We start from the raw sequence: 14,163 nt of genomic DNA, 5'->3' as shown, positions 1-14,163 counted from the left end.
GGATGTCAAATGTCAGTTGAAAGGTAAGGTGTCTGGTGTATACAGGATCTTTCATATAACCTACCTCCACAAACTACACCCACAAGGGGCTAAACAGACTAAACTCACTTTTGTGTAAGACCTGACATGGCTGCTCCCTTTTGTTAGACACTTCCTTTCTCCAAATAGAGAAATAGGGCCTGGCATACTGTAACCCTTAACTGCTAACGTTTTAATTTCTCTTTTACAAGTTGTGCTATGAAAACTCTCCTCCACCTGAAAAAGGTAAGTGAAAACTTGTGTAACAGCTTGGCAGGTAAAACTGAAGGTACTGAAATTGAAGGCAAGGATGCACAGGGCCTCCAGCATGGTCTTTGACAATACTGTTTTGGCATTGATTGCTTTTGATGGTGTGCAACATTTCAAGTTCTCCATGGTGCACTATCCCCAATCTAATACATTCCATGGTACCACAATGTTGCACATTTTCAGTAATTTCACTGGATGCTTGTAAGGAAATCTCTTGAGAATTTCATGCCATGGCAAAATCTGAAGTCTGAAGTCAATGTAAATAGTCCGGTGGCGATTGTATAAATTGTTCAGCAGTCTTATGGCTTGGGGGTAGAAGCTGTAGAGGAGGAGCCCTTTTGGTCCTGGACTTGGCGTTCCAGTACCGCTTGCCATTCGGTAGCAGAGAAATCATCTGCTTTAAAGTGAAAGAAGTGTCATTCATATGGTCTTACTTAGCCTGTGTGTTATTTTTATACATAAGTAGTTGAAGAAGAGGAAGGAAGCCACTTTAGGCGAAGAAAGTGGGGAACCAATAAAATACTTTCGGACATAACGAACTTCGCTCAGATCCTACAACGTGTGTTAGTGTACCGTACCATCTAAACATAACAAGACGTGGTCATCCTTCAAGTAAGTTGTCTGTCTCTAAAGAAAGTAAACGTATGAGAAGCAAAACATGACACTATGTCAGAAATATGATAGTATTTTGCAGCCACTGAAATGGTCTGAAGTTGGTCTAATAGCTAGCAATTTCCTGTCAAATTCAGTGTTCCATCATGGCGCGAATATTGTGGTACCCCAGCCAGTTAAATGAAATGAGCCCTCTTCTGCTCAACAAAATACATTAAAAGCTTGGCCATGTAGACTTGTCTTGAAGTACTATTCCACTAGTTTCAAGTTGTAGTTATTAGTCGTACTATACACATAGTATAACGTTACATACTGTCCAACGAACTGCTTGCAGGTTTCTTCTCGACAATGCAATAAGAAATAATAACAAAGATAAGTATACGACATAAAGTAAAATGCTCAGTAGAATATAATAATATGTTTAGCATCAGTATCACACAGGAAGGCACAATTTATAGTCCGATATTTACACGTATTTTGGGGAAGGGGATTTGTGAGGAAGTGTTTTAAATTGTGCGGTATTTAGCGAGCAATCATACGAGTCTGGTAGTAGCAGTTGTGATGTGTGTGTAGCATGATTGTATAGGTCGGTGTGTGGCTAATGGTTAAACCACAATGTCCATATTTTCTTTTACAGCACAGTACTCCCCAGCCCTTCCATCTGGCGTTGATGTCTTCCCCCCTGCCCTCGTTTAGACTGAATACTGGGGCTCAGATGCCCCTCCTGGGCCTAGGAACATACAGGCTGCAAGGTAAGCAAATGCACCTGAGTGTTGACGCTGCACTCGGGGAAGGGTATCGTGCCTTTGACACTGCTGCGGTGTACGGCAATGAAGCAGACTTGGGCCATGCCCTGTTGGACCTGATGCCCAAACACAACCTGACCAGAGCAGACATCTTTCTCATCAGTAAGCTGTCCCCAGCGGACATGGGCTCGAAGGCCAGAGAGGGCTGTGCTCGTAGCCTGGAGAGGCTGGGGCTAGGGGGATACATTGACTTGTACCTCATCCACTGGCCTGGAACTGAGGGTCTGGAACCAGAAGATGAGAGGAATGCACAGCATCGAGCCCACACCTGGACTGTCATGGAGGAGCTCCATGCCAATGGGCTGCTCAGAGCAATTGGGGTCTCAAACTACTCTCCAAGGCACCTGATAGAGCTGCTGGAGACCTGCAGGGTGCGCCCTGCCGTGCTGCAGGTACATTAATGTCCTCATGATTTGTTGAAGTGGTTTTATATTTCAAATTTGACACACAGACCATAGTTTAAATCTATTCGGATTTAGCTTAGCCAAGGGCACAGCTGCTGGTTGTACCTGGCCTGGGATTTTAACTCTCATTTATTATATATTTTGTACCATTCTGCAGGTGGAGTTCCATCCTAGACTGGCACAGAAGAAGCTGAGGGTCATTTGCAGGGACTCGGGAGTCTGCTTCCAGGCGTATTCATCCCTGGGGAAAGGTGCCCTGTTGTCGGAACCAGAAGTTGTTGCTATGGCGGAGGGGCATGGCAGAACTGCCTCCCAGGTGCTCTTGAGGTGGGCCATTCAGCAGGGTGTGGCTGTGTTACCCAGGTCCGCACAGCCCAAGAGGGTGAGAGAAAATGGGCAGGTGTTTGACTTTGACCTGGATGAAGGGGGAATGGAGAGACTGTCTGACATGGACAGTGGAATAAGATTCTGCAAAAGAGATCCCACTAGTGTGGTCTAGAGGAGAGAGCCCCACAACAATATACTTGATCAGTCATAGAACAATGTGTTAAATGTAATTCTGAACTACAAACGAACCTATAATGAAATGTAACATTTCATTTACCATATTTATGTTTAAGTCATAGTTCCTTGATTCTTGAACAAATGTTAGGCCAATCAGTTAGTTTAAATAAAGACCTATCCTAATGCATGTTAAAATGCTTAATATGAATTACTTCAACAAAGATATGCAAAAAACAATAGCCACGTTTTAATAAGCAATGTTCAAACATTTAATCTGTTACGTAACATAACAAATATTTACAAATAGTTATACAGTTGTTTTTTATGAAAAAGATAAATATAAAAATGTTAAGCCACACGCATTTTCAAGTAGAATCAGTTTTAACTGATGGCAGTGGACGACTCCTACTATTGTTTATACATCAGATTGCCATATACACTCATATTTCTTCAACTGAATGCTTAACAGTATTCCGAATATTTGCATATAAGGCAGTTGAGATGGCTGCATATGGCCTGGATTGTAAATATTTACATACCGGTATGCACACTATACAATTCAAAAAATATACTGACTAAATTAAAGACTATTGCAAATGAAAGAAGATAATGAAATGTAAAGCATCTAAGTTTAAGAACAATACCAAAATAAACTTAGTGTATCAGTTAAGTATGTATGAAGATAATTGAACAGCTACTTTTACGTTTTTGGCAATAACCTGACTTGAAATAGGTGCCTGTCCATCTAAGTCTACGTAAATCTACTCATTCTATCGCACACTGGAGTTACATGTGCCTATGTCAAGTCAGAATGCACTAACGTTTTTGCAGACAAAGGCATTTAATAGGCTAGCATAGGTGGGGTCTGTATAATAAAACGTTTTGTACAACATACCCGTCTTATAATTATTGTCATCACAGATCAGTTGTTTTTTCACAGGTTTCATATTTTAAGAATCATTAAAGTATATTTACATTTTGTTTATTTCAAACCATTAGTTATTAGCCTACGCTTTGAAATTCATACTTAAAAATGTAGAAACATTTCATAGAACAATCTGACATTTCTCTGCAAATATGTTTATAAATATGTAATTGGCACAAGAGATTGTCGCTTTTTAATGACTGCATTTCTTCGAAAATGCATTTATTATGCACTGAATAACTTTTTGGTAATATTGCAACATTTTCAATATGCAATGCATTTTTGCATAACTTTTGATTTGATTGTACAAAAAGGTCACATTTGAATTGGTGATATTCTCCATAGACATACTGTAATTTAAGCAAAAGTATGCCTATGAGACGTGAATATTTCAGGTGTGGTCCAGTCATTATGGAAATGTGTATGAGCTCCTTCTTGCCTTGGCTGGGTCTCTGAAAGAGGTGCGTACTGTATTGGTTTCTCACTCCCTGCCTTCCGCCTCCTTTGGACTCCAGAGGAAAGAGAACCATCCTCGGGAGACTTTCTGCTTGCCTCCTCCTGGGCTAATCCCTCTCTTGGGCTCCTGGGCAGGGAAATGGATTGAAAGGTCAACTCTATACATTTTTATGTAAAGCAGTCTTTACTGCAATCAGTATATGCACTATGCTTAGACCTGTGGAGTCCATTCATGTAGCTAAGGATAAAGTCACATATTACACATTTACTATACATGTATATAGTAAATGGGAATGAGTGTCTACTTTGTCCTCAATCTTTCAATTGTACACTCCTCCGCTAGCCCACATATCTTACCCCTTTGTCGAGCCAGGTGTCAAATTCATCACTCATCCTCCTCAGCTGGCAGCCATATTTCTTTGCAGCCCACAGTGCAGGAGGAGCAGACTGTGATCGGCCTCGGAATGAAGCCCCATCACCCCCGCCCTCCTCAGTAGGAGTCATCACATCCTGAAACTCTGTGTCTTCCCTTTTGCCAACCTGGGAGCACACCTGGGACTCTGAGTAGAGCCGGACTCGCTCACCTGTGTCAGTGAGTGGGAAGGGAAGGGGAGAATTAAGACATGGTTAGATGTATTTATACCTGAAGAGATTCACACATGTATATAAACTGAGTATGAATATATTTTCACATGATATTCAATATCCAGGCATGATAGGTTTGAGGGTAAATGTTTGATTCTGACCTGGTCTTGGTCTGTTGCTCATTGTAGTTGAGACATGGAGCGGAAATTCTGAGTTGTGTGTGGTTCCTGAGTGGTCAGACTCACATTCATCCACACAATCATGTGTGTGGTCCATTGTAAATACCTGAAGAGAAATGGGCCATCCACAGTCAATTATTTTAATTTATTAAGATCCCCCTTAGCTGATGCCAATGGTTTTATTTGTTTTTTGAAACCAGGTTTGCAGTTCACTTGCACTATATTAGATGGAAGGGAGTTCCATGCACTCATGGCTCTGTGTAATACTGTACAATTCCTTGAATTTGTTCTGGACCTGAAAAGACCCCTGGTGGCATGACTGGTGGGGTAAGTATGTGTGTAAGTTGACTATGCAAACAATTTGGAATTTCCAACACATTAATGTTTCTTATAAAAAACAAGAAGTGATGCAGTCAGTCTTTCCTCAAGTCTTAGCCAAGAGAGACTGGCATAGTGTTGCTCATAACCATATGTGTCTACAGTAAGGAATACTCTCACCACAGCAGGCTGTTGGTAAAATCGCTATACATGTATTTTATTTATTTATAGGAATGAAACATTTTCAGTATATTCAGCTAGAACTTACCCAAGGTGTCCTGACGACTTGCAAGAGGGTGGTTATAGGTTGACTCTATTTTGGCGATCCTCTTCTTCTGTCAATGTTAAACTGGACTTTGGAAGTGATGCTATTTCTGTTTCTCCAAGACCCAGTCGGTGTTGATTTCCTCTCATTGCAAGTGGCACACCCAAATAGAAACAGTAACGGTCTAGCTAGTAACGTTATTGCTTTGTGTGCCACCGGGAGCCTTTTATGATCAAATGTTCAAAATAAACTTTCGTAGCTAGCTCACATCTTCTGTTCTTAAAGATTGTCTTTACAAACTCAATTTCAATCGACGAGTTTATCAAATTCTTACTGAAATGTCTTGACATATGGAAGGCGGTCTCGAGTACCCAATGCTGTTGTCTTCCGTCGTCTTGTACAGTAGCACCTCTTCGCCCAATAGGCTGACACTGGCAAGCAGAACAAGCCAATAAGCGCGCGCTGCTAGGGGTTTTTCAATGGCTATCTTGTCAAAACGTCACTGTTGCGAAACGGGTATGGAACAGTTGTATAAAGTATGGAAAGCCGAATGGTTCGTGCAGTCTCGTGACTTGTTTACCGTTTCGCCCATCCCCGCGCGCACAATTTACTAAAAGCTTATTATTGTATTGGGTAGTGTCAGTATTAGGTTAGTGACTCATTGGTGTGTAGTGGTGGACATTTAGATTAGCTCATAAATAACCACACTATTACATTTGGTAGATAAATTTGCCAATGCCCTGTATATTTGTTCTTCTGTAATTTAGTCACACTTTAATTTGAGATAATGTGTACTTTATCTGAGATGTCACCCCTAATGATTTTTCATTTGTTGGAAGCAGTACAATATTCTGGCCATGATGACAGACCTGTAATGAGGGACATCACATCAACATGAGGTAGCCTATGCTTTTTTTTGCTTATGTCGCCACAGCAATTATGTACAGGTGCCTTCAGAAACTATTCACACCGCCTGATTTATTCCACATTTTGTTGTTACAGCCTGAATTCAACATTAATTAAATATTCGTTTTCTCTCTCACCCATCTACACACATTACCCCATAATGACAAAGTGAACACATGTTTTAGAAATGTTAGCACATTTTTTGAAAATGAAATACAGAAATATCTGATTTACATAAGTATTCACACCCCAGAATCAGCTTTGGAGCAATTACAGCTATGAATCTTTCTGGGTAAATCTCTAAGAGCTTTGCACACCTAGAGTGTACAATATTTGGCCATTATTATTTAAAATGTTCTGTCAAATTGGTTGTTGATCATTGCTAGACAACCATTTTCAAGTCCTGACATATTTTCAAGCAGATTTAAGTCAAAACTGTAACTTAAGCAACTCCAGTGTAGATTTGTGTCACGACTTCCGCCGAAGTTGGTGCCTCTCCTTGTTCAGGCGGCGTTCGGCGGTCGTAGTCACCGGCTTTCTAGCTGCCACCGATCCATGTTTCTGTTTTCCATTTGTTATGTCTTGAGTGTACACACCTGGTTCCCATTTAGTTATTATTATTTCCCTATTTAACCCTCTGGTTCCCATTTATGTTTTGTGCGTGATTATTCCTGGTTTGTGTTAGTCCTGTGTGTTAGGGTTGTTATCTCTGCATGGATTATTTTGGCTGTTTTATTTTTCTGAGTAAAGTACGTTATTTTACTCAGTTCTGTGTCCTGCGCTTGACTCCGTCCTCACCTCTGCACAACTGACATATGACAATTTGGCCTTGTGTTTTGGGTTATTGTCCTGCTGAAAGGTGAATTAATCTCCCGGTGTTTGGTGGAAAGCAGACTGAACCAGGTTTTCCTCTAGGATTTTGCCTGTGCTTAGCTCCATTCTGTTTTAACACTTTGTATTCGTGGCAAAAAATGTATTGTTTTGCCACATTTTTTGCAGTGTTACTTCAGTGCCTTGTAAACAGGATGCATGTTTTGTAAACATTTTATTCAGTACAGGTTTCCTTCCTTTCACTCTGTCAATTAGGTTAGTATCGTGGAGTAACTACAATGTTGTTGATCCATCCTTAGAGTTCAATGGCTGTGATAGGAGAAACAAACTGTTTTAAAGTCACTGTTGGCCTCATGGTGAAATCCCTGAATGGTTTCCTTCCTCTCCAGCAACTGAGTCATGAAGGACACCTGTATCTTTTTAGTGACCTGGTGTATTGATAGTAATACACCATCAAAAGTGTACTTAATAACTTCACCATGCTCAAAGGGATATTCAATATCAGCTTTTTTTCTAATTTTACCGATCTACCAATTCTTTGGGAGCCATTGGAAAACCTCCCTGGTCTTTGTGTTTGAAATTGTAATGTGCTCTGTGTGTAGCTGTTGTAGAGGAGTCAGGCGCAGGACAGCAGATATGAGTAAATAAACGTACTTTACTCAAAATATACAAATGCAATACAATAAAGAGAGCCCACATTAACGGACCGTACTACATACAAACAATTACTCACAACCAGACATGGGGGAACAGAGGGTTAAATAATGAACAAGTAATTGGGGAATTGAAACCAGGTGTGTAAGACAAAGACAAAACAAATGGAAAATGAAAGTGGATCGGCGATGGCTAGAAGGCCGGTGACGTCGACCGCCGAACGCCGCCCGAACAAGGAGAGGGACCGACTTCAGCGGAAGTCGTGACAGAAATTCACTGTTCGACTGAGGGATCTTACATATAATTAAAATATCACGTAAAAAATGTATATTGCACACAGTGTGAGTCCATGCGACTTATTATGTGACTTGTTAAACCAAAATTTTACTCCTGAACTTATTACCATAACAAAGGAATTAAATATGTATTTACTCGACATTTCAGCTTTTCATTTTCAATGAATTTGTTAAAATGTCGGAAAACAATTCCACTTTGACATTATGATGTATTGTGTGTAGGCCAGTGACATCTCAATTTAATCAATTTTAAATTCAGGCTGTAAAACAACAAAATGTGGAAAAAGTCAAGGGGGTGTGAATACTTTCTGAAGGCGCTGTAATTCATCAAGTCTTCTGAGATCAGAAGGTATGTAGGAAAGGAGATGAGTAATGTTTGGTCTCCCGAGTGGCGCAGTGGTCTAAGACACTGCATCTCAGTGCTAGAGGCATCACTACAGACCCTGGTTTGATTCCAGGCTGTATCACAACCGGCCGTGATATGGGAGTCCCATAGGGAGGGTTTGGCCGGGGTAGGCCGTCATTGTAAATAAGAATTGGTTCTTAACTGACTCGTCTAGTTAAATAAAATAAAAGGAGGCCATTGAGATACATACAGCCACCATAGTCTGTGTTTAGACAGCCTAATTCTTGATTTTTCCCCCAATAATTGGTCTTTTGTCGAATTATATCAGTTCTGAAAAAAGTCTGATGTGAAAAGATCTGTGATTGGTCAAAATACCAATTAGTGAGAAAAAAGATCAGAATTGGGCTGACTGAGGGGGTGCAGCCTATGTTGGCTAGGGTTGTTTTATTTTTCTAGTTGTAGTTTTGTTTTATGGCCACGAGATGGCGGGAAACTCTTATACAGCAAAGCTGTTATCTTAATTATTTGACTGTAGCATGCTATTAAAACTTTATATGAATTTGATTAAAACGTCCAATCAAAATCCATGATTGTAATTAAATATGTTGACCTAGTGCGTCTTTTTCAATCTCTATAAGTGAATTATTTATATTAATTTATGTTAAGGGAGGGTCATTTAAGCTAACATTATTGGAAATCCAGGTAGTAGGCTTGGTGGAATTCTGGTGTTTTACTTTAACTAGGACATTATTAGTCTCCGTTCAGATTAGAGCTTCTACCAGATGATGCCTGGCAGGGCAAGATATCAAGGCAACATGCAACGATAGGGAAGAAATTAAAATATTATTTGGAGAGACAATTCCATGTGTTTTATGGGATAGTTAGATAAACCAAGTGTCTAGGTGCTCGCTGAAGGTCTCACCATTGTCAGTAGTAATAGGGATGAATACATACACGCACGTGCGCGTGCACACGCTGTTTGGAAAATGTTTTCTGTTTTCAAGTGTCTTAGAAAGTGAGCAGTGTCAAGGCTGTCTACAGTCAGTGTTTCTGCTGGTGTTAACCTCAGTCCTTCAGGGCTGCTTTTCTTTTGATATTTTCTTGAGCTTGGATGCTTTATTTAAGTCTTATTGTACAGTAAATCGTACTGCTGCTGTTTCTCATCCTGAATGACTGATTTAGTTTCTGAACACAGACCAGATTACTGGACCCTTTGTGCACATTAGTATAGGGTGATCCTACGTTTAAACTGAGTCGATGTTAGCTGGGCCGGGGGCTAGGGAAATTGGATTGCTCCTCTGCCCCTGAGCACATAACCTGAATTGCTTCATTACTGTAGATGCCTCTGTGGCTCAATCTGTAGCTGCGAGCAAGTAGGCTAATGGTGCTCTCTGTGAGAGGGAAAAACAAAGACATGATTACGTTATATTACATTCATAATTTATCCATTGTTTAGTAGACCATGGTTGTGCAGGGAACAGAGCCCCTGCTGTCTGGAAGAATTGTGGAGGCCAGGTCTGCTGTGGCTCATTGCTGCCTGGAGCTCATCCAGAATTCTGTGGTACAAAGTGTCTTTTGATGTTCGATTAAGTAACCAAGGCCATTCTGTGGGTAACCCATTACTCCAAAACCAGCAGAGGGACAATTATTTAAAAAAATGTAATCAGTTACCCTGTCCAGGATGACTTAACCCTCTTCAAAATGTCTGAAACATCTCCAGTAGGGGCTGTAACTCTGAGCTGGATGCTGGATGAGAGGGCCGCCACCGACCCAGAGGATTGGGTGATCTCTCTCTGAGGCCGACGTGAGTAAGGTCTTTAATCAGATCAACACCCGCAAGGCCACAGGGTCCAACGGTATTCCAGGGTGCGTTCTCAGAGCTTGCACAGAACAGCTTGCAGGCATATTCACTGTAAATTTCAAACTCCTTGTCCCAGTCTATATTCCCCACGTTTTAAGATGACCACCATCATTCATGTTCCCAAGATCAATGACTACCACCCTGTAGCACTCACATCTGTAATCCATGAAGTGGTTTGAAAGGCTGGTTATCAAATCAAAATGTATTTGTCACATGCGCAGAATACAAGCTCTTAACCAACAATGCAGTTCAAGAAATATAGTTAAAATATTTACTAAATAAACTAAAGTCCAATTGTTTAAAAAATAAAATAAAGTAACACAAGAAAATTACATAACAATAACGAGGCTATATACAGGGGGTACCGGTACAGAGTCAATGTGCGGGGGTACAGGTTAGTCGAGGTAATTTGTAAAGTGACTATGAATATATAATAAACAGCGAGTAGCAACAGTGTAAAAACAAAGGTGGGGGGGAGGGTGTCAAAGTAAATAGTACGGGTGGCCATTTGATTAATTGTTCAGCAGTCTTATGTCTTATGGCTTTTTATTTTTTTATTTCACCTTTATTTAACCAGGTAGGCTAGTTGAGAACAAGGTCTCATTTACAACTGCGACCTGGCCAAGATAAAGCAAAGCAGTGTGACACAGACAACAACACAGAGTTAAACATGGAATAAACAATAAACAAGCCAATAACACAATAAACAAGTCAATGACACAGTAGAAAAAAAAGATAGTCTATATACCAGTGTGTGCAAAAGGCATGAGGAGGTAGGCAATAAATAGGCCATAGGAGCGAATAATTACAATTTAGCAGATTAGCACTGGAGTGATAAATGAGCAGATGATGATGTGCAAGTAAGAGATACTGGTGTGCAAAAGAGCAGAAAAGTAAATAAAAACAGTATGGGGATGAGGTAGGTAGATTGGGTGGGCTATGTACAGCTGCAGCGATCGGTTAGCTGCTCAGATAGCTGATGTTTAAAGTTGGTGAGGGAAATAAAAGTCTCCAACTTCAGCGATTTTTGCAATCTTTTCCAGTCACTGGCAGCAGAGACTGGAAGGAAAGGAGGCCAAATGACGAATATGTAGCGAGGGCCAGCCGACTAGAGCATACAGGTCGCAGTGGTGGGTGGTATAAGGTGATTTGGTAACAAAACGGATGGCACTGTGATAGACTGCATCCAGTTTGCTGAGTAGGTATTGGAAGCTATTTTGTAGATGACATCGCCGAAGTCGAGGATCGGTAGGATAGTCAGTTTTACTAGAGTAAGTTTGGCGGCGTGAGTGAAGGAGGCTTTGTTGCGAAATAGAAAGCCGATTCTAGATTTGATTTTGGATTGGAGATGTTTAATATGTGTCTAGAAGGAGAGTTTACAGTCTAACCAGACACCTAGGTATTTATAGTTGTCCACATATTCTAGGTCGGAACCGTCCAGGGTGGTGATAATAGTCGGGCGGGCGGGTGCGGGCAGTGAACGGTTGAAAAGCATGCATTTGGTTTTACTAGCGTTTAAGAGCAGTTGGAGGCCACGGAAGGAGTGTTGTATGGCATTGAAGCTTGTTTGGAGGTTAGTTAGCACAGTGTCCAAGAAAGGGCCAGAAGTATACAGAATGGTGTCGTCTGTGTAGAGGTGGATCAGGGAATCGCCCGCAGCAAGAGCGACATCATTGATGTATACAAAGAAAAGAGTCGGCCCGAGAATTGAACCCTGTGGTACCCCCATAGAGACTGCCAGAGGTCCGGACAACATGCCCTCCGATTTGACACACTGAACTCTGTTTGCTAAGTAGTTGGTGAACCAGGCGAGGCAGTCATTAGAAAAACCAAGGCTATTGAGTCTGCCGATAAGAATACGGTGATTGACAGAGTCGAAAGCCTTGGCCAGGTCGATGAAGACGGCTGCACAGTACTGTCTTTTATCGATGGCGGTTATGATATCGTTCAGTACCTTGAGCGTGGCTGAGGTGCACCCGTGACCGGCTCGGAAACCGGATTGCACAGCCGAAAAGGTATGGTGGGATTCAAAATGGTCAGTGATCTGTTTATTAACTTGGCTTTCGAAGACTTTAGATAGGCAGGGCAGGATGGATATAGGTCTGTAACAGTTTGGGTCTAGGGTGTCACCTCATTTGAAGAGGGGGATGACCGTGGCAGCTTTCCAATCTTTAGGGATCTCAGACGATACGGAAGACAAGTTGAACAGGCTGGTAATAGGGGTTGCAACAATGGCGGCGGATAGTTTTAGAAAGAGAGGGTCTAGATTGTCTAGCCCAGCTGATTTGTACGGGTCCAGGTTTTGCAGCTCTTTCAGAACATCTGCTATCTGGATTTGGGTGAAGGAGAAGCTGGGGAGGCTTGGGCGAGTAGCTGCAGGGGGGGCGGAGTTGTTGGCCGGGGTTGGAGTAGCCAGGAGGAAGGCACGGCCAGCCGTTGAGAAATGCTAATTGAAATGTTCGATTATCATGGATTTATCGGTGGTGACCGTGTTACCTAGGCTCAGTGCAGTGGGCAGCTGGGAGGAGGTGCTCTTGTTCTCCATGGACTTTACAGTGTCCCAAAACGTTTTGGAGTTAGAGCTACAGGATGCAAATTTCTGCTTGAAAAAGCTYGCCTTTGCTTTCCTGACTGACTGCGTYTATTGGTTCCTGACTTCCCTGAACAGTTGRATATCARYGGYACTATTCGATGCTATTGCAGTCCGCCACAGGATGTTTTTGTGCTGGTCAAGGGCAGTCAGGTCTGGAGTGAACCAAGGGCTATATCTGTTCTTAGTTCTGCATTTTTTGAAAGGGGCATGCTTATCTAAGATGGTGAGGAAATTACTTTTAAAGAATGACCAGGCATCCTCGACTGACGGGATGAGGTCAATATCCTTCCAGGATTCCCGGGCCAGGTCAATTTGAAAGGCCTGCTCGCAGAAGTGTTTTAGGGAGCGTTTGATAGTGATGAGGGGTGGTCGTTTGATCGCGGTACAATAACGGATACAGGCAATGAGGCAGTGATCGCTGAGATCCTGATTGAAAACAGCGGAGGTGTATTTGGAAGGCAAGTTGGTCAGGATAATGTCTATGAGGGTGCCCATGTTTACGGATTTAGGGTTGTACCTGGTGGGTTCCTTGATGATTTGTGTGAGATTGAAGGCATCTAGCTTAGATTTTAGGACTGCCGGGGTGTTAAGCATATCCCAGTTTAGGTCACCTAACAGAACYAACTCTGAAGCTAGATGGGGGGCGATCAATTCACAAATGGTGTCCAGGGCACCGCTGGGAGCTGAGGGGGGTCTATAACAGACGGCAACAGCGAGAGACTTGTTTCTGGAGAGATTAATTTTTAAAATTAGAAGTTCGAACTGTTTGGGCATAGACCTGGAAAGTATGACAGAACTTTGCAGGCTATCTCTGCAGTAGATTGCAGTTCTATCTCGACTGAAAATGTTGTAGTTGGGTATGGAAATCTCAGAATTTTTGGTGGCCTTCCTAAGCCAGGATTCAGACACGGCAAGGATATCAGGGTTGGCGGAGTGTGCTAAAGCAGTGAGTAAAACAAACTTAGGGAGGAGGCTTCTGATGTTAACATGCATGAAACCAAGGCTTTTTCGATCACAGAAGTCAACAAATGAGGGTGCCTGGGGACACGCAGGGCCTGGGTTTACCTCCACATCACCCGAGGAACAGAGGAGAAGTAGGATGAGGGTACGGCTAAAGGCTATCAAAACTGGTCGCCTAGAGCGTTGGGGACAAAGAATAAAAGGAGCAGATTTCTGGGCGTGGTAGAATAGATTCAGGGCATAATGTGCAGACGGGTATGGTGGGGTGCGGGTACAGTGGAGGTAAGCCCAGGCACTGAGTGATGATAAGAGAGGTTGTATCTCTGGACATGCTGGTTATGCTGGGTGAGGTCACCGCATGTGTGGGAGGTGGG

The 14,163-nt window shown here is 42.1% G+C and overlaps 2 protein-coding genes across 2 annotated transcripts; one reads left to right on the top strand and one right to left on the bottom strand.

Annotated features, from left to right (window-relative positions):
• The first annotated feature begins 662 nt into the window (after nt 1-662).
• Nucleotides 663-3,014, top strand: LOC111964171 (aldo-keto reductase Mvan_2161-like). Its single transcript, XM_023987931.2, has 3 exons — nt 663-900; nt 1,538-2,098; nt 2,268-3,014. Exons 2-3 carry the CDS (start codon nt 1,571-1,573, stop codon nt 2,607-2,609), a joined length of 870 nt encoding a protein of 289 aa, XP_023843699.1. The 5' UTR covers nt 663-900; nt 1,538-1,570; the 3' UTR covers nt 2,610-3,014.
• A 462-nt stretch (nt 3,015-3,476) lies between these two features.
• Nucleotides 3,477-5,763, bottom strand: LOC111964172 (bcl2-associated agonist of cell death). Its single transcript, XM_023987932.2, has 4 exons — nt 5,346-5,763; nt 4,742-4,865; nt 4,353-4,579; nt 3,477-4,122 (listed from the first exon to the last, which is right to left on the bottom strand). Exons 2-4 carry the CDS (start codon nt 4,854-4,856, stop codon nt 4,021-4,023), a joined length of 444 nt encoding a protein of 147 aa, XP_023843700.1. The 5' UTR covers nt 4,857-4,865; nt 5,346-5,763; the 3' UTR covers nt 3,477-4,020.
• Nucleotides 5,764-14,163: the final 8,400 nt, after the last annotated feature.

Source organism: Salvelinus sp. IW2-2015, linkage group LG5, assembly GCF_002910315.2.
Source record: "Salvelinus sp. IW2-2015 linkage group LG5, ASM291031v2, whole genome shotgun sequence".
NCBI lineage: Eukaryota > Metazoa > Chordata > Actinopteri > Salmoniformes > Salmonidae > Salvelinus > Salvelinus sp. IW2-2015.
This window is presented reverse-complemented; position numbering and strand designations above follow the sequence as displayed.